The 20,692-nt window shown below is 41.8% G+C and overlaps 2 protein-coding genes across 2 annotated transcripts in view; one reads left to right on the top strand and one right to left on the bottom strand.

Annotated features, from left to right (window-relative positions):
• Positions 1 to 20,692, top strand: part of col7a1l (collagen type VII alpha 1-like) — a 68,146-nt gene that overhangs the window by 5,117 nt on the left and 42,337 nt on the right. Inside the window, exons 2-15 of the mRNA XM_078282240.1 lie at positions 421 to 637; positions 4,120 to 4,300; positions 5,054 to 5,213; positions 6,753 to 6,846; positions 8,200 to 8,373; positions 8,735 to 8,898; positions 14,915 to 15,044; positions 15,206 to 15,322; positions 15,989 to 16,144; positions 16,848 to 16,964; positions 17,126 to 17,272; positions 17,414 to 17,533; positions 19,365 to 19,523; positions 20,336 to 20,449. Of these exons, the coding sequence (XP_078138366.1) occupies positions 562 to 637; positions 4,120 to 4,300; positions 5,054 to 5,213; positions 6,753 to 6,846; positions 8,200 to 8,373; positions 8,735 to 8,898; positions 14,915 to 15,044; positions 15,206 to 15,322; positions 15,989 to 16,144; positions 16,848 to 16,964; positions 17,126 to 17,272; positions 17,414 to 17,533; positions 19,365 to 19,523; positions 20,336 to 20,449 (1,909 nt within the window). The 5' untranslated portion in view covers positions 421 to 561. The remainder of the gene's footprint in view (positions 1 to 420; positions 638 to 4,119; positions 4,301 to 5,053; positions 5,214 to 6,752; positions 6,847 to 8,199; positions 8,374 to 8,734; positions 8,899 to 14,914; positions 15,045 to 15,205; positions 15,323 to 15,988; positions 16,145 to 16,847; positions 16,965 to 17,125; positions 17,273 to 17,413; positions 17,534 to 19,364; positions 19,524 to 20,335; positions 20,450 to 20,692) is intronic.
• LOC139916745 (sulfotransferase 2B1-like) lies at positions 9,484 to 12,506 on the bottom strand. The gene is made up of 6 exons (XM_071905739.2): positions 12,368 to 12,506; positions 11,333 to 11,544; positions 10,666 to 10,792; positions 10,340 to 10,434; positions 9,730 to 9,907; positions 9,484 to 9,593 (listed from the first exon to the last, which is right to left on the bottom strand). Exons 1-6 carry the CDS (start codon positions 12,504 to 12,506, stop codon positions 9,484 to 9,486), a joined length of 861 nt encoding a protein of 286 aa, XP_071761840.1.

The following is a 20,692-nucleotide window of genomic DNA, read 5'->3' as shown; positions in this document are numbered from 1 at the left end:
CCAAGGTAACAAGTATTAGTATTTCACTTGTTGATTATATTTATCTGTGTGTGTGTGTGTGTGTGTGTGTGTGTGTGTGTGTGTGTGTGTGTGTATGCGCGGAAGCAAGCCCAGTGGTTAGTTTGTTCATACGGGGGCAGCAGGGTGAAATGACATGTAAAATGTAAATGTATTATCAAGGTCTGAAACTGTACTGTGTTAGCCTGAACTCAGTGCAGATATAAGTTTATGAAGACATCCACCCTGTGCATATACATTTATTTAACACTGTGTCATTGGAAGTATGTTAAAACATGAAAAAACATAACTCTTTCAAGTTTGCAGAAGCTTGATTGCTGCGTAAGAATCATGAGTCGATTTTGTTTTCTCTTTGAGTGCCCTTAATCACTCACACTGATGTTTTCATCTGTATACTTTCAGATAAAAGAAGAGTCGGAGTTGATGGTTGTGGAGTGGAACTGAGGAAGGAGATCTGTGAAGAGTAGAGCCGGGAGGAGGAGAGGAGAGGAGAGGAGAGGAGGAGCGGGCGATAGAAGGAGGAAGAGGAGGAGAGGAGGAGTAATGGGCCACGCTTGTGTGTGGATCTTTCTACTGTCCCTTTCTCTCTCCCATCGAAGTGTCACAGCACAGGCTGAAGGTAACTGATGCCATCCTTACACCCAACACATAAACACACACACACACACACACGTACAAGCATTTGCTCCTAATGCTTTTCCTCTTGCTCCTAATCCTCCTCTTCTTTATTCTTCCCAACTACCCATCTATCATCATTAAGCATTCACTCACTCACTCATCGACTCACTCACCTCTCTCTCTCTCACGTTCCCTCTCTCTCTTTCTCTGTCTTGTCTTTCATTTTCTACCATTTCGTCTCAGCCGCTCACACTGTATGAGTGACAAATACCTCCTTATGTTATATATTCATACTTCCAGCACCATGACTTGCTTATTTCTCAGTCAGACCCATGTGTGTGATTATCGGGGCTGTGCACAGATCTATGAAAGGGCCCGGGTGCTCAGGCCAAAGAAAGGGCAGGTGCTCAGCTAACGCAGTCTGTGCACGTGCCCGATCATTAAATCTCCACACCTGGATTGGTGCACGAGGCAGACAGTAACCCAGCTTGAGTTTCTCTCCGTTCTGTGTCTAGTCAGGGAATTTAAACATCTGCTAGCCTCATGTACAGTACAGCACTCTGTCTGCCAGTCTGTCAAGTCCATCCCCTAGATACAGCACCTTAGCCTCAGGTGCTATTGGACGTCCGAAAGGTCAATCAGCCAATCAAAAGTTAGATTGTGTCCAGGCGGAACGTGATTGGCAGAGAGTGATAGGTAAGGTCGTTGGGCAGAATTATGAAAAGACAAAAATAGCCCAAAGCCATGTTTGAAGGTGCTGCTCCTTTGCAACTCTTATCATTGTTACTTCTTGACAGTGTTAACGTTACTGTAATTCTCATATTCTCATATGCACAGCAGTCCTTAGGGCCATAGCTCTTCAAATTACACGCACGATTGTGTGTTTGGGTCTTGGAGTATTCAAAGCAAGTTAATTAAGTTATATCCCATTTTAAAATACTGCAATTTCTTCTCACCTTCTCGAGTGTTCACAGCAACCTTTGAGAACAATTTTGTGTGGGCAAAATGTGAACCTGATATGCCCTTGTGTTTCATGGTGTTTTGCTTTCTGATGACTCATTTCTTTTCCCTTGATTTCATTACAGTAGATTGTGGTAATATAGTATATCGTTATTGCTTAGATGATTAAATTCTCTGAAGGAGTGACTTTTGTTTGCTTACGGTACACTGCATTTCAGCTATGCAATACAAAACATGAAATGTGTTTTGTGTGTCTTGTGAGTCCTCCATCAAGGATATAAACCAATCAATACTTGGCGGTACCATACCAGACCACCTTACCATGCAGTGCATACAATTTTAGTACAGATGACTCCAGTTGGTGTCAGACTACTAACCCTGGAAGTGGATACTTCCTCACTGCAAAACATATCCATCTTAACAAGTAATTTAATCTTATTTTGAAATATTGAATTAATCAAGTGAAAAAATGGCCAAAGGGGTGCGATAATTTCTTCAATCAAGTGTCATTTTCTTTATACTACTTGTGTGAGATGCCTGCATTTTGTCTTGTTCAAAGATAGAGACACTTGTTTCTAGGAAATTCCTAAAGCAAGTGAAATTGCATTGGAAATAAAGTGCTATCATCTCATGTATTTGGCATACGTTTTTTTTTGCAGCACATGCTATAACCACTGAGCTACAGCTAATGCATAAATCAGTGTTGGTACAGCATAGATGTGTACATATAATCACTGCTATGAGATAGCAGTGTAGATAACCTTCAAGAAAACATTCCTAATCCCCCAGCATGTGTTGTCTCCTTATCCTAGGCATGTGGTTCTCACCTGCCAGCCCAGACAGAGAAACTTCTGGATAATTGATCTTATTTTCCACCTCAGTCTGTGTCTGTCTGACAGAGACCAGCCCCCCGCTGCTTTCCTGCTTGTGTTTCCACCATGTTTTATGTTCCTTTACAGATTTCCTTGGCGTAGAAAATGTAGCCCAGTATTATGCAAATGGAACAGCTGTGTATGTGCTAGGTTGGTTGGCTACCTATATGAAGCTTGACACAGGACATGGAAAATACTGGACGTGCATTGTCGTTGCCCGTGATCTGTGAAAGTTACTTTTTTGCGTCAGCGTTGGAGTCCACTATGGCTGAATAGACGGCACTATAGCTGCCATGTAGGCACAGATAGTTAGCTTCCCACCGGTGCAGGATCCAAAATAGTATTCTCTCCGATATTTAGTTTCCTTGCCGCCAGAGATGGCCAGAGATGTATGGGTGTGTGAGGGGGAACAGAATGTTAGGTCGCCAGGAGCTGGAGACATATGTCACCCCCACTGAATTCTGGGACTGCAGCCAAGGGAAGGGAGGGATAATAGAGGAGAGAAAGCACAGTAATGAAATAGAGGACAGGCAGAGAAGCTGAGTTATCACTTACAGGACAATCAGCGGTGCCTATCTCTTATTCACTGGCCTAATCAATGCTGTCGTCACTGTGGTTTATTGCATATGTAATGCCAGAATATTGACTTGGAGAGCTTGTGCAGATCCTGCACATTTCTGTGTGTGTACTGTATGTGTGTCTGTGAGTATGCGTGTGTGTGCGTGTGTGCATGTGTGTCTGAGAGAAAGAGCTGCAAGGGCTAATGTGTGCTTGGGTATGTGCTTGTATGCTCTGTGTGTGTGTGTGTGTGTGCATGTATAGTCCATGTGTCTGTTTATATTTATGCACCGCTTTGTGAATGCACCTGTGTTTGTGTGGCTTTTTGGCTCCATATTAAAAAGCATCAGAATACATCCTTTCCCTCTAAACACAGCAGATCCTTATGTTAAACGTGTTTGTTTGCCTGAGCGAGGGGACCGACCCTGATTTTGGGTGTGTTTACCTTATTATTCTAAGCGTTCCTCATCGCTGTACTAAAGTTTTATTGCTGGAGTGCTCAGAATATTGATAGTCTCTTCGGCTCACTTGTGTCCCATTAAAAATTCATAGGGATCCTTGTGGTGCTCTGGCTGCATGACAGAAGCGAGTGAAATGAACGGCCTTTATAAGATGGAACAAGACTGCTATCTGGTGGTCAATGTGGGAAAAAACGTATCTTCAGATATATGGCTTAATTACCAGCATAACGTTTTTCTCCATTGAACACTGTGCCAGATCACCACTTTTATGTCTTTTTAGTGATCTGTGATGTGTTTTTTTGTGCTATGCATGGCCTGGGTCCAAAACACAAATTTCTCAGTTGACAGTAAAGTACACCTTAACCTTACGACCTTTACTTTATATTCTGTTTGAATTACACTGAATATGAGAGGTTTAGTACAGCTAAAGGCAACAACAAACAGCTATCATATATTTTGTTTCAGTTTCATGGTCTTTCAAAAGAAATGGGGCTAAACTTTGAACAAGGCTGAGTGAAATGCGGTTTGGACTCCCAGTGTGATTCCAGATTTCTACCCAAACACACACACCGCACACACAGTGTACACACACATTCACCCACTCCTTACTCCCATTCTTTTCCCTCCCTCAGCATGCAGGACGGTAGTGCAGGCGGACTTAGTGTTTCTGGTGGACGAGTCGTGGAGTGTGGGCCAGGCCAGCTTCTCCAGTGTGAAAGACTTCATCTCCACCATCATCTCCTCCTTCCAGGACAGTGTGGTGGGAGCTGAGGGGGTCCGCTTTGGAGTCACTGTGTACGGGGATATCCCCAGGTAACACTCGAGCACCGGCATGCACACAGCACACCTCCAGGAAACACACCGCACGCACACCTATGTGACCAAATGTCATCAAGCCAGGCTCATTTCACTTTACAGCAGACGCATTTTACATTTTTCATCACTTTTCATTCAGTATTTATGAATTCAAACAAAATATTTTATTGACCTCTATTATGTACTATACATAGTATTTTAAATAATCTGTGAAAAACAAACCAAAAAAAAAATTGCCACTATGTGCCTGTTTTTCCATGGTGGGTCACATATATTCATGCAGGCACAGCTATACACACGCAGGCATGTATGTGCATACGTAATCACATGACTGCACAGACGTACACACACACACACTCACACTCACAAGCAGACATATTCTAGACAGGGTACATGATTGTACACACACGGAGTGGCCCTGCCCATTCCATGTTGCTGAACTTAAATTCACAAATAGTAGACAAGAGGACATGATCTTGTTTTCTTATGTATACCAGTCTCAAGACTGTTAATACTGACTGTGTGTGTATTAGTTATTCCATCAGAAAGTGTTTCTTTTCAGGCTGGAAAAGTCTGTGAAACAGATAGTCATGGTGGATAGATGGATAGACATGGTGACAGTAAAACTCTCCAGCAAAACCTATACAAATAACATTCTCGTAGGTAGGGTTGCACTTCTTCTGGGCAGCCTGTAAAGTGAACTACACTTCCAATGAAACTTTGCGTCCTCCTGTGATGTATTCCCCTCAGGATGCGGATCGCTCTGACAGACTACAGCTCATTGGAGGATGTGCTCAGAGCCATCAAAGACCTCCCCTATGAGGGCGGAGCCAGCAGAACGGGCGACGCCCTCCAGTTCCTGGTTGACTACGTTTTCAGTCCTGTCATCGTTAGGGACAACACCCCGAAGGTACAATGCTTTTACAGCTGAGATGTTAAAACCTAGCCAGGGAACCTGCCTGTATCCGTTGTGCTGCAGACTCGTAATTGCAATAATTGTAATTATTTGGCATCCAACGGGTATCTAGCACAGATAGCTTGGAGCAAAGCAAAGGAAAAGCTATTCATTAAATCCAGAGACACGCACCCTTGAAACAGTCCCACATACAGGCTTCTCATAGGTAATACCAAGCAAGGTCAAAGGTGAAGGAGGACACATTACATTAGACCAGAGGTTGTTAAACGTTTTCTGCCCAAATCCCAAAGCAAGTGGGTTAAATCTTGTTAAAACATATATATAAAGAAACAGGCCCATGAATAATTTTGAATCACAACCCATAGTTAGGATATATTAAACAAGCAGTGGCCTTGACCTGGGACCTGAACCCAAACACCACAGTAAGCAACTAAACTGAACACAGAAGAAGATTCTCAACTTTCCAAAAAATATCCAAATCCACTTTCCTTCCAAATGCTTCAGCAGTTCTGAGTGTTATGCTGTGGTGTCGTTTTTGTGTAACATGGCTGGTTAGCATTCCAATCAGCCCTTTCTCTCCGAGTGTGTGTGTGTGTGAATCATCCTGCAGCAGCGCACCTGACGTGGGAAGGCAGAGAAATGAGGATTAGGTTGATATATTGGATTTGACAGCCAGTGCACATGCAAAAAGAGCCACGTCGTCCGCATATTGATGCATTCCAGCCCCCCCTTCGATTGCGGGGTGAACTTTTAATGAACTGAGTAAATTTTTCATAATTGGCAAATTAACAATCTCACATGCAAGCCAGCATCCTTGAATTCCACTTTGTCTTTGGGTTTGATTTAGTTAATTATGTATTCAATGATGAGCTAAAGCATGTCTAAAGTCCACGGGGGCTTTTTTAAAGCATATTAATTTAGTTTGCAAGGATGCTTTTTCTGCCCAAACCAAATGTGTGTTTGGAGGTGGAATTTGAACCTTCAGTGAGGGAAGCAATAGATTGGCAATCCACCTCAACTGTAGGATTACAGGTTTGGCGACACTTATAACACATTTTCAGAATGCAAAATCAAAGTTTTATATTAACTTTACATATTACATAAATTATTGATGAATGCTATAGCAGTCTGTCATGTAACTGTAGCAATATGGCCATAATGCGATGAACTTTTATTTATACAAACACCGTAGAAATACTTAAATACTTTTAACACTTAAAATGACACAGTAAATGGCGTGACAAAGCATAAAATAGTGTCCATATTCCTGCAATAAGCACTTGCAGGAAAAATCCAAAAAGCTGAAACCTTGTCACCTTCTGTAGCTACAAACTAAGATGTGACACGCCATAATTTGAAATACATAGATAGCTGAACCCATGAGACTGCATTTACAATCTCCGCTCACAGTGACTTCCAAGCCATATGAATATAGTCCATGAATCAACGGCAGAGTGGGAGTAAGATATCTCTATATTACTGTATGTTACATGACTTTGTGTGTGTGATTCTGTGTATCCCATTGCTTGACAGATTGCTGTTTTGATCACAAATGGCCGTTCAGATGACCAGGTAGATGGCGCAGCTAAAGCAGTGGCTGACAGTGGGATTTCTGTCTTTGCAGTAGGTGAGTGTGGAAGTCGGTAATCGTAAATTCCTTCAACATCCCCACTGCAGCGGCCCTTAGATTTTATCCACGCTCGCTGGCTTATCTGCAGTGTTTGCAGTTGGAAATTCATGACCTATGCATTTGAATTCATTGGATTTACTATGGGTGTTTGTGTGTGTGTGTGTGTGTGTGTGTGTGTGTGTCTGATTCTTTGTAGGTATGTCTGTCTATATAAGTGTGTGTGTACTGTATAAGAGTGTGTACCATATGTGTGTGTATGAGAGTGATGATGTCAGCTTCTTTGTGTATGTGAAGGTGCACTTTCAGATACTGCATGTTGCATAAATCTGCGTACATCTTGCCCCCCGGCTCAAGAATGCATATTGTATCCACATAACAAATTTACATTCACATGCACACACACGCACTATATCTCCCACAGTTCCCCTCTCTCTCTCTCTCTGACTCTCTCTCTGTCTCCTACACATACATAAGCACACACACACACACACACAATGTACTCCCCTCAGCCTGGAGCAGTGTAATAATTACAGCTCATTAGCCAATGGTGGGCTAATTGCAGCGATTTTTCATCAGGCTTTTCTGTCTCCCCCCTCTGCACCTCTGACACCGAGGCCTCCTCTCGTTCATCACGCCCAAAGAGAAGACCTCCATACATCTTGTCTGCTAGCGCACCACCGACACGCCTGTGCAGCCAGACAGACTAGATAACACACACGCACAGATCTGTGTACATATATGCATTTACTGTGCATACACGTACAGGTGCACACGTGTCATGTCACATGCTATAGCTCCAGGGATGTGGCAGTGGGCCTTTGACTAAACCTGTATGTACTGTATGTGTACTGTAGGTCTCTATGTGTGTGTGTGTGTGTGTGTTTTACTATATAATATATCTTTCATCTTTACAAATTGAAGTCAATCACTCAAAATGCCACAGCACTCCCTAATAATCTCCGCAGGTTTCAGTTCATTGTGTTCACATTCACTTAATGATGTGTATTTCTTCTTCTGTCACGACAGTAGAAGTCTGTGTGGAAAATTTTAAAAAGATGTAAAAGATATGAATGACACTCGGTAAATGGATGGACTGTCACTCTGTAATTGGCAACCATTAGCATGTCCATTGTGCATTAATGAAGTGGAATTTGTACTATAGATTATTCATTATGTTAATAATTTTTTTTTAAGTGTTCTTTTGCCTTTATAAATGTCACACATCGCACCCACTTTAAAAGTAGCCATTGCAGATGTCGGCACCATACATCTATCCTTCTGTAGTACTGCTATATCTGCACTGTCCCACACCCCACCCTCTCTCATTGTCCACCTCTATGCCCCGGCCAGGCATTAGGGGAGCTGACGAATCAGAGCTGAGGAGGATTGTGACGGAGCCGTATGAGGAGCACCTGCTGTTAGGAACTGACTTCTCTCTGCTGGGAGCCCTCCTGCCCAAACTGACCCGGAGAGTGTGTTTTACCGCCTCTGAGCCACCGCGCCCCGTGAAGACCACCCAGCCTGGTGAGTGGACACGCATACAGTATGAAGGCAATGTTCTTCATAACAAACTGAGGTGTCCTCAGCAAACATCCTCACACTGACAGGCCAACTATTTGTGTCCTTATTTATCATGATGAAATGTGTTTCACCCCCAGGCATGAAAAGTGTGATAAAAATTAATGAATTTCTCTCTCTCTACTTTCTCAAATGGATGGATTTGCCTATTTGCCAAGAAATGCGTGCAGTACAACTTGCATGTTTGTGTCAATCTCTCCCCCGTGGTCATGTCATCCCTCCTCGTCCTTTTCCCCGTCTCCCTCCCTCTCTCTCCCACCATTTCTCTGTGTCTCATCCCTCTTTCTCCACCTTCTCCCACTTGCAGTTGAGGAGCGTGTGGTGGGTCCCAGGGACCTGCAGGTCAGTGAGTTGGCCCACAGCTCCCTCAGACTGACATGGAGCCAGGCCACAGGTGATGTCACCGGTTATCGTCTCCTGGTCACCCCTCTCAGCCTCAAGGGACAGCCCCTCCCCTCACAGCAGAGACAGGTGAGGGACTGTGTGTGTTTGTGTGTGATGGTAGCAGTGTGTGTGTGTGTGTGTGTGTGCGTGTGTGATGGTAGCAGTGTGTGTGTGTGTGTGTGTGTGTGTTTATGCATGACTGTGTTGTCACCTATATTTTGTAATTAGTGGCAGCACCTTTTTTCAAACCCCAATTCCTAGTTCATTAAGACAAACTCTGGTATCTTATCCATAAAGAGCTGAAAATATATTGAGTGTTAGAGGTTTTGATTAATTAGGATTTAATTCTTCTGAAACATCCTTCATTCTGATTTAATTCCTCCAAAAAGATATAAAAAAAATAAAAAGAAAAAAAAGAAAGAGGATAGGCTATTTATTAACTTTTTTACAAAATAACTTTTGCATGCACAATTTGGAAAATTACATTTATGTGGCTTTTTGCAACATTCAAAATACACAGAAAATATACAAAAATGCAAAGTTCAAGCTCAGGTGAATTTATTTTCATAGCCACCACCAACCTTAGACCCTCAATGCATGTTAAGTTAAAACATGGAAGAAAGGCAGTTGGACCACAACATTATCTTTGCGTTGGCCTACGGCTCGACCACTTTAATCCCACACAAACTTGTATTTGACATCCTTCATTTGGCTTTTGTAAACGTTGTCGAAATGTTCTGCTTGTGCAACAGTTAGAAGGTTCTTCCAGTCTCCGCAAATTCCTGAAAATATTTAACATGATGTTAAATGCAGTGCTAGTGAAATGACATTCAAAGACTTACTGTATACTAAACAGTCTCCTGCCAAAGATCTCTAACAATTATCAATATATTGCAAAGCATTTAACAGTGATCAGACCTTTCCTGTGAAATGACTTCGATGGGTCCAGTAAGCCGCTTGGGGCCTCGGAGTAGTTGGACATCTTGTTTTGTTTCATGTTGTTGAACTCACAGTGGTTAGCGATCTTCTCTATCGCCTCTGAGCTCAAAGATGTTCCTATAAACTGAGAGAGCCTGAACACAGAATCCTTCAGATCCTGCAAAACAAAACAGCATGGCTCAGTTCAAGCTTTGACGAGATCTGGTGTCTCCTGAAATGAAGAGTACAATTCCAAAACACTACATATGCATTTTGGAAAAAAGTAAAAAGTACAGAACAGCCCATCTATAAAAGTGATATTATTTTGTCAACCAAGGTTATTTATAGCTTTAAAAAATAAATAAATAAATAGATTGTTTCATTTTGTGTTGTGAAATGTGAAACATTTCAGATACGTTCAATTATCTGGGCTTGTTCTTTGGTAAGTGATTGAATGTTGCCAAAATTTCTGAAAATGTATGTGCTTGCGTCACAATATATTTTTGGGAAAATGTGACAGAAAACTGAGATTTACCTCACCACAATTTGAACAACTCACCCACTAGCCCGTGCCAAGGTAGAGTAAAAAAGTAAACATTGATAAATTCACCGTTTTCATGTCTTCGTAGGAGATTATCATGGAGGGGTACTGTTCCATAACATTCATCCATCCCTTTACATGGTCAAACCATGAGCCAAAACTGACTGTAGAGAAAAGAGAATGCTCCATCAGAGAACACAGCGCTGCACGACAAGCATCAACACAGCTTTCAGGGTGATTCATTTGCAATGAAGATTTCTGCAAACTTTTTTTTCTGGGTTTGGAATACTGAACTGACTCCGTATTCTTCACCATCATTTTGTTACAGTGCAGTAGAATACTATCAAGACTGAACACACTGAATAAATAATCAAGTAAAGAACTGAAAATAGAACCTTGTCCACTGAGGAACTTGTCAAGGAACTCCCCTGTGCTGGTTGTTTTGACTAAGAAGTTTGCTGTCTCACAGAAGTGGTAGAGGGATGTGAACACATCTCTGGGGTTCCTCACAACATGGATGACCTGGAGAGGAAATGTCCCATATGTTATTATCATTATTATTATTTTTATTAATAATAATATTATTCTTATTATTATTAGCAGTGTTGTGGGTTTGACACATTGTTGGTTTCAGATTGCCATCACTCGTTGGTGTTTGTGCCAAGGGAGGCATATTTAGCCATTTATTAATATACAGGATCTGATATAACTATCCCTTGCACTATTTTGTGAAATCACCTACAATATGTAGAAAACTAGGTGGGATACCAGAGGGAAAAGGTGGGTGAGAGTGGGTTATCAAGTGGGCACCTCCCGATGATTCTTTTGAATTAGATGAATTAGACCCATGACATCTCCAGAATACAAAACAACAACTTCTGGCACATGTTCTCAACATTAATCACAACTAGATTAATCTACACCACTCATTTGGGGCCAGGCGGCAAGTTCATGGCACTGACACACTTGGGCGTGATCAATAGATTTTTGATGATTTTGTTATTAGCTTCTTTGTGTTTGTTAGCTTCTTTTTGCTGCTTCATTAAACTGTCTTATTCTCACCTTTGGCTTGACCTCCAAGAAAGAAGCTGGCATCATGTCATAGTGGTAGTGCGTGGCCATGAGGCGTGGTGATGGCCTTTCCTCCATATTGAGAGAAAGAAAGTTGAACATTTCCAGCCAGGGAACCCGTTTAAAAGTGGGTGTAGTCAGGCCCGTTGTTAGATCTCCACCACTCTGGATCATAGAGGTGATCTCCTGCATCCACGTTGTACCTGAAAACAAGACAGTATCACAGATGCTGACGAGGATGATCTTGTGTCTGCTTTTCAGATGCGTAACTCACTCACTCACTCACTCACCCACATCTTCACGGTGAGCCTATCTGACCCCTAGTGGCCCTTAGGAGGCATGGCACTGTCTACAGACGACACACTGAACCGGGATCATTCACTCGCCTCCTCTCTGCCCTGCTGAACTGTGACTGCAGCTTCGCATCTATGATACTGTGTGTCCTTGTTTTTCTTAACATTCTTTTTATTGGGTTTTAAGTGACAAAGGGGGGGAAACACATTGCGAAATTTGGAGGGGGCTTACAGTGACATTGGTACAATAAAAATATAAATAAATAACTAAACAAATAAATGAATGCAGCATCACAGCACACAGATAGATCTTCCAGATTCTGACACTACAATCAGACCAAACCGCTCCACAGGCCCTTTCCATCTCTACAAACAAGCGACATTTGCCCTGCCGAGCGTACCTTAATCTCTCTAAGGTCAGGAGATCGCCCACTCACTTAACCATGATTGTCTTCCTAGCAAGCATTACTTGGGGATGAACAATTTCTTTATTTTCAAGTAGAGGGGTATCTCCAAGTAAGCAGGTATGCCATATATTAAACTGCATTTCCTTATATTTATTATGTTAGCTATTTTGCAAGGCCAAGTGTGACCTTTTGACAAGGCAAGAGTTGCGGCATAGAAATAGGCAAATATCTACTGTTTTGCAGTGTATTGTTTAAGTAACATGTTATCGTCCCATATTTGTGGCTGCATGTGCCACTGGCTTTTCTAAATGTACAAACGGACTTACCTGATTTCGGATATATCACAATGACAATGTCATCTGGGCGGAAAGTGAACTCCTCATAGTATTTCAGGCTCTCTGGAGGGTATAGCATTTTCGATAAATACACTCCCTTGTATGTAACGTAGAGCTCTTCCTCAGTCATGATTCTAATTTGTTTGATTGGCTACCAAACTACAAGGAAACTCCCGCACAGGTCTTTGTGAAAGCTATGTGGGACATACTGTACATACATAGGAGCCTTTATAAGCATTCTCTCTCTCCTCTATTTAGATAGATAGGTGAACAAACAGACGTCACATTTAACTTTTTTTTTTAAGATTTATTTTAGGCATTTTGTGCTTTATTGACAGAGATGGTGTGAGAGAGAGACAGGAAGGTATGGGAGAGAGAGAGAGGGGAGGACATGCAGCAAATGACTGCGGGCCAGATTTGAACCTGTTTTTAAAGGACAACTGTGAGCCAGTAATTACTCCAAGGTATTTGAACTCCTGTACAACACTCAACTGTTCTCCTGCCACAAGCACATCAGGATCAACTTCCGGGAGTATTCTTTTAGTAAATAACATGCAAACTGTCTTACACACATTAAGTAGTAATTGACAGCCATTCATATATGGGGATCATAGCATCTGAGAGCATCTGAGAGCTTCAGCTTGCTGTTTATTGTTTGAATGCATATATGTCACTGTGTCATCCGTGTATAACTGACATTCAACACCAACAGGACAAATTGGCCGCAAGATTTATATAGAGGTGAGGAGTCATTTATATAGAGGACATGAGGTCTACATGAGTGAAAGCTCCATGGGGGCCTTTATAAGCACCCGCCCCCCGGGGATCAACTCGTCTGCATGATTTGCATAACTGTCGTTCCTGTACATATGCCTTATGGATATTGACCAGAAACCAGAAACCAGAAATTATTTATTTAGCCTAAACATTCACAAAAAAGAGACATGTAGACCCTTTCGGTCCTATTTTGTATGATAAAACTGACTTCTAATGTACAATCATTTAAATATCTTACCTTTTTTACTCTACATTTTCAACATCAGTATGTGTAGCCCTGTAATAACAGCATGTGTTAATTCTCCCACACAATGACAAGCCATGGATATTTGGCTTCACATTCATCGGCGTGTTTTTAGATGTGAAGGAACTCATGAACTGTAACTCACTCACTCACTCACTCACTCACTCACTCACTCACTCACTCACTCACTCACTCACTCACTCACTCACTCACTCACTCCCTCCTCACCTCCCTCCACCAGGTACCTTTACACAAGAGAGTGTACACACAGCAATATTTTCAGTATTAGTAAGTTGTTTTTCTCAGTGACAACTATTTGGAGCTGACAAGTGTTGATTGGAGTGTCTGTTCAGTCATAGCTGATATGGCTTTAGGGCGGCTGTTCAAAACTATCTAAAAGTGTTAACTCTGATTGGTGTGGACTTACACTGAGTGAACAACATGTTAAAGACATCTTCCTGATATTGAGTTGCAGCCCTTTTGCACAATTCACATCTCACTTGTCTCAAAGCTCAAAAATCCTTCTCTAACTCGTCTGCTTCTCTTTATCTACATCTCCTCCTTTGTGGTTGGTATAGATTTAATAGCGGAAATCAATAAAGGATAATGGCTTTTACTTTGATTCACCTCATCAGTCTACTTCATGAAAAGAGTGTCTACTGAATATTTTGCACATTCAGTGTATGTAAACACTGGTATAGTGTTGAACTCAGAATTATGGTATTGCTACTTTTATTTAAGTAAAGGATTTGAGTACTTTTTCCACCACTGACAGTATGTTTTAATTGGTGCAGATGAGTAATTGTACTAGTAATTATAGTAATTGGGTTACATAGAAAAAATCTCAGTGTTTATTTTACTCTGAGACAGTAAAATTCAACACTATGCCAATGTTCATATAAGTCCACACCCATCAGAGTTAATTTAATATTTCAATCAGGAGAGACCTAAGTTGAATGCTCAAATGAAAACTTAATTTAAAAGCAAAACATATTGGAAACTTTTGGGTTGTGTGCTTCTGTACTCTCTCACAGATGCCACATTGTGTGTGTGTGTGTGTGTGTGTGTGTGTGTGTGTGTGTGTGTGTCCATGATATAACACTGCAGTCAAACCCTAGAGAGAAACACTTGAGAATTCTCTTACAGTACCACGAGAGAAACAATTACAATTTTCTGTAAAGTTACAATACATGACATACCACATCACCTAAGTACAAGTGGGAAAGGGGTGCTGTGCTTGTCCAGGAGTATAAACAAAGGATAAGGATGCTGCTGTTGTTCATGCAGGAATTGATGTGAATATTTATTTGTTCAAGGCAGGACATTTCCTCAAGCGCACTTTTCAGCAGTGTCTCATTCTCTCCTCTCTGTCTACGCATTTCTCTCTTTCACTCTTTGTCTTCATCACTGTCTTGATCAAACGTTTTTTTTTCCTGTTTCTCTCTCACACACACACACACACGCACACTATGCAATTCAAGCCCTTCTCTTTCTGCTGCCTTCTGTGTATGTGACAGATTGATCTGAAGGGAGACGTGGGCACAGCGCTGGTGACGGAGCTGACTCCTAAAACAGACTACTCCCTCACTGTCTATGCCATCTACCCCAGCCTCATAGGAGACTCTGCTACCATCACCATACAGACAAGTGGGTGCCTATGAAAAATGCACACATGCTCTACAATTTCTGTGCATAAAGACACACACACATTTACAGTATCATTCTCAGCTGCATTCACACACACTGAGCCTTCATCTTTTTTGAATTTCACTGTACATCTTTTTGAGCAGCACGTCTCTGTCCTTCAGCTCCTTTGCCCCAGGTGTCAAACTTCCGTGTCATCGAGGAGGGTCTGTTCTCCCTTCGACTCGCCTGGACGCCTCCTTTAGGGAAGCTCAACGGATTCAAGATCTTCATCCCCAGATGTATGTTAACATCCCTCAATACTAGTAGACATCACAGCTGACGCCACATTTTATTATCAGGACTTCATATAGCAGAAAACTAGGAATGGGACGATATATCGAAATTCAATATATCGCAATACAAAAATGTGACAATACGTGTCGTGGGGCAGAAAAATGAATTGCGATATTAGCTCCAGTTTATTCTGCTGTAGTAATCACAAATGAGACGTTTTGTTGTTTACATTCTAGCAAGCCAATGCCATTGCTAGAAGGATTTCAGAAATAAACATAATTCTGCTCAGTCATACTTTGTTGTCATTGAACTTTAATTCATTACATCGTATTGTGGTTCTATTGAATCGTGAACCTCATATTGCGTATTGAATCGTATCGTGAGATAAGCATATAGTCCCATCCCTACAGTATACAAAATGTCAAGTATTTTGTTGAGATATTCGTCTCTGGAAGAATGTTATACCTTCTCTCAAAATTGTTGCTTACATGGACGTAAAACCTTGACTTAGTTTTATTATTATCATCATAACTATATTGAGTCCCATCTTGAATTCACAGATGCTTTACATGTCCTTGATCTAACTTATGGTGATCAGCACAAGTGGAACAAATTGATGTGGAAGTATAGCGCCTGGTGTTGATTCCTTCTGATTTATGATTGAACTCCAGCCAACAGACCGGGATTTACTTACGAGCAGCTGCTTCCCGGAGACACCTCCTCTCATGTGATTGACAGCCTGGAAGAGGATAAGAAGTACACTGTCACTATTTATGCCGTTTACCCCCAGGGACCAAGCGAACCGGTGTCTGTAGCAGGCAAAACATGTACGTTTTTTGCATATCTATACTGTGCGTTGTTACTTTCATGTCTGTCTTTGGCTCTTCTTCTGGACCAGTTTCTTGCAGAGATCAAGATCAAAGCATCACATTTACATTCATTTGCATTTACACGTACATTAACAGGCAGCGGGAAGGCCCGGGTTCAAGCCCCTTTGCCAGAAACCATCCACCCTGCTGAAGTGTCCTTGAGCAAGACACTGAACCCCTACCAGCTCCAGGGCTGCTGTTCTGTATCTGACCCTGACCTCTGACCTCCCTGTGGAGGGGGGCAAGAGAAAAGAACATTTCCCTATGGGGATCAATTAAATATCACTACAGCAGTATCACAAATACCAAGGTGTAGTACCATAGTATATCCACACCAGGGTGGTATGGTTCAAGTAAAGAATCATACCAGTGACTATTCAGTCTGTGGCATAAGCCTCTCGTTTATCTCTGTCTCATGGTAAGAGTAATATCTGTAGAACCTGTGTTGGAAATATAATTGAAGTTAGTTTGTTTCTTACATGAGTATATCCTATCCTAACCCATTTACACTGCGTCGTCTTTGTCAATAGAACAGATGCTCTTCTAAATAACCTTTCTCTATTATTCATTTCAACAATCAGCCAATAAACTGGATAATAATGAAATGAATTGATGAATTTGTGTGTGTGTGTGTGTGTGTGTGTGTGTGTGTGTTCCACAGTAAAGCTGGTACCAGTTCAGCAGTTTCTGGTCCAGAATGCCACCACAGACACAGTCCAGGCGAGGTGGGCATCAGTTAAGGGCGCTACAGGGTACCGCCTGACGTGGGCATCTCCAGGTACTGTGGCAGGGCTGTAGTACACTCAGGGTCTCCAACCTTCAGGGACTCCAAAAAATATCTATCTATCTATCTATCTATCTATCTATCTAGGTATCATTTTATGGCATTCCATTTTTTCCATGTTATTGACTAAGACTGTGCCCCTCTCCACGTCTTAGATGGCCACATAGAGAACGTAAACCTCGGGGAGACCTATAACTTCTACATGATCCAGGGCCTCTACCCAGGCTCGGAGTACACCATCACCATCAACCCCATCTTCGTAGACATCGAGGGGCCCGTCACCACCTTCACAACCAAGACATGTGAGTACAACACAAAAATATAACACCTGTACTGTATATGTGTGAGTGGTGTAAGGGGGAGTTGAAGATGCCTCACTGTGTCTCCCCCCCTTCTCTCTCTCTCTCTCTCTCTCTCTCTCTCTCGCTCTCGCTCTCTGTCAGTGGAAAGCGGTGCAGTCCAGACTCTGAAGGTATCCGCTGTGAGCACCAGCAGTGCTATCGTCTCATGGAACAGTGTCCCAGGAGCCACTGGCTACCGGTTGGCCTGGGGACCCACTCCAGGTGATTTTATCTCTGTCTCTTTCTCACAGACACACACACCCCCAAGCATGCATATTCACACATGCACACACACATATGAATAAGTATATACTGACATGGTCCAGTCCTCCCACTACTAGATCTGACAACCCACTGACTCTCATCTATATTTGCTACATTTTACAATTTCTTTACATTGTCAACACACAATGATGCCCCCCTCCAGCAAGAGTACGGAACAATGAAAGGACATTTACTTATGCATATGTGTGTGTGTGTGTGTGTGTGTGTGTGTGTGATCTGAACACACACCCGTCATAACTGCCACCGTAAATGTAGTCATGTGCAAAATGATATTTTGGAGACTAGTTTGGACAATGTGTCTAGTTTCGGCGATCAGAGTTGCCTACAAACGAGCGCTCATCAATGTGGTTGCCAATTAGGCACTTATGTGACTTCTAATATCTGACTGCATTTATACTGTTTATGTCCTTTGTATGCTTGTATTTATGTGGACATAAATAAATCATTTACATGTGTGCGTACCTGTGCACAGGGTTTTTTTATCTGCCCAGCTCTTAGTCTGCCAGTGACAGACTGACTCCACCACGAGCTTTTGAAATGCCACTGTTTTACAAAGGACACACCCACCCTGCCAGTCTGCCAGGGGGATGTGACAGGTAGCATGGGCACCCGCTCTGATGAAAGACAAATGAAGGGAAGGAGGAAGAAGGATGCTGTCTGCTTTAATGAGAGGAAGGGCCTCTGATGCTGAGCCAGAGTTGACAGGAACAGCGGGATTGTGGGGGATAATCGGGTGAAAGATGAGGAGGTTTTGATCTTTTATGTTGAGATGGATAATGTGTCTGTTTTTTTCTATTGAAGTTTGCTACGCAAGCTACGCAAATTGGTTGCCTTTTTTAAATATAGGTACTCATGCTAATTATATTTGCACTGAAGCTCAGCATCAGGTGTTGAAGTCTGGTGCAAAAATAAAAGATGACGACATGTTTCCCTATTTGAATTAGCCTTTAAGGAAATGGCAAGGAATCAATGAGAAATAATATGGTTATGCAATAGATTGAATTTAATTCTTGGTCTTAGTGCTTGGTTTTAAAACCATTTTTCACAGCAGAATGTTATTAGTTGCCTTGCAGAAATGCTTTTAAACAAAGATTCCAAGGGGCAGTAAGCAACAGCTCAGAGCAATGTTTACCCAGTTCTAGTTTCATCTAGGTGCATATAGCATCTAGCTGCTTATAATTTAAGGTTACTCTACTGTTGCACTCATTGTAAGGCTCTCTTTGGACAAGACCATGAGACAGATGCCTAAAATGTAATAATCGTAAAATGTAAATCTACACTGAATGTACAAAATAGTAGGGACATCTTTCTGATATTGAGTGGCAGCCCCTTTTGCACAATCCACATCTCAGTTGTCTCAAAGCTTTAAAATCCTCTAACTCATCTGCTTCTCTTTATCTTCATCTCCTCCTTTGTGATTGGTATAGATTTAATAAGTGAAATCAATAAGGGAAAATGAGAATTTACCTGGATTCAGCTCATCAGTGTGACAAGTAAAACCAACTGGGGTCATTAGTGTTAAAACAACAAATATACCAGACACACCTTAAATGGAATTTAATAATATGAATGGGGCATACTTACAGCTGTAGCCATTATACAGTAAATAACCCACTTAAACTTGCTTGTTAACAAAGTTTTTTTTTACTATTTGGGCTATTCTACTATTTTACTATTGCTGTGGTTCTAAAACAGTATAGATACACATTGGAGGTGAGGGCATTCTACAAGTCTGTCACTGTATTGTTAACATTAATATCATTTTCAGAGTTTGTGGGTCGGGACCGTCCCAGGCAGCTGGCTCTGAATGGCAGCACCACAGAGTACCATCTGAAGAACGTAGTCCACGACACTGAGTACGTCCTGTCTCTCTATGTGCTGTTTGGATCTGTAGTGGGGCCTGGTATCACCGCTACCTTTCGAACATGTGAGTATCAATGCTCAATGTGTCTCAATGTGTCTTTGAAGTAAACACAATAGAGTTGGACGTCTCCCAATTAGTGTGTTTCAGTAATTAAGGAATTTCCCTCTGTGGGATCGATAAAGTAATACTACTGCTACTACTTCTACAAGTGGTGGCACTGTTTTTGTTTCCTTTAATTCTATGGCACATAACTTAATTATCCTACTTGATTATAGATTAAAGTATAATTCAGTGTGTCGTTTCCTTTCTTGTTAAATTAGATTAAATAAAGATCATCTGTATTCAGTCCCTTGAGTCACTTTCCATGGCTTTTACCACTTCACTATGACTCAAGAGAAAAACTGCTTTAAGAACAGCTCAACATCTGCCATCGAAGTTCCCTTGAGCAAGTCACTTCACCCCAAACTGCAGTCGGGCTGCTCAGTGACCAGTAAGATACAATACAATACGATGCATCATACCAGTAGCAGACTGGTTGCACTGGGCAGCCCCCGCTGTGTGTAACTATGCTAATGTGAAGCATGACATTACCCAAGATAAATAAAGATTACAAAAGTAAATAGCCTACATTAACCAACAAACACAGGAAAGGAAGATTGGTGGTGAAAATGTTAATGGTTGGAAATGTCCTAGAGGCTCATCTACACACTATGTAGTTGTACAGTGTTTGTTGGATCCAGTACATAACCTCGTCATGTCATCCCTCTTTCCTTCTGTCTTTCATCTGCCGTGAGTAAATAAATGGCAGAAAAATATTTATTTAAAAAACAAATATAGGCTGTTCATGCTCCCTCTTCCCCCTTCCTTCATTTCAGCTCCTTTGGGCTATGTGTCCAACTTCAAGGTGACGTCCTACACCAGCAGCTCCATAGATGTGGAGTGGAGTCCCATAGTTGGAGCCACCGAGTACAAACTCTCTTGGAACACATGTGAGTTTTCCTCTGCCTCAGCATGTCTTCAGCTATGGATTGGGAACCATTTGGGGCCTGTTTCTGTTGGGCGCCCATATTACAAGAGAACCACAATGTTTCAATAAACCTGCCTGACTAAATTTCAATTTGTGGTGTTGCCTGAAAAGGTTTGCACTCCATTAAACCCTTAACATTAATTTTATGTCTTTATAGACTGTGATGAACTCAGCATTCACTGTAAGTCCACAAAGACTTACGGTC

The sequence above is a fragment of the Centroberyx gerrardi genome, chromosome 24, assembly GCF_048128805.1.
Source record: "Centroberyx gerrardi isolate f3 chromosome 24, fCenGer3.hap1.cur.20231027, whole genome shotgun sequence".
In the NCBI taxonomy this organism is placed as follows: domain Eukaryota; kingdom Metazoa; phylum Chordata; class Actinopteri; order Beryciformes; family Berycidae; genus Centroberyx; species Centroberyx gerrardi.
The sequence above is the reverse complement of the archived record's forward strand: the minus strand, read 5'-3'. Positions and strand labels throughout refer to the sequence as shown.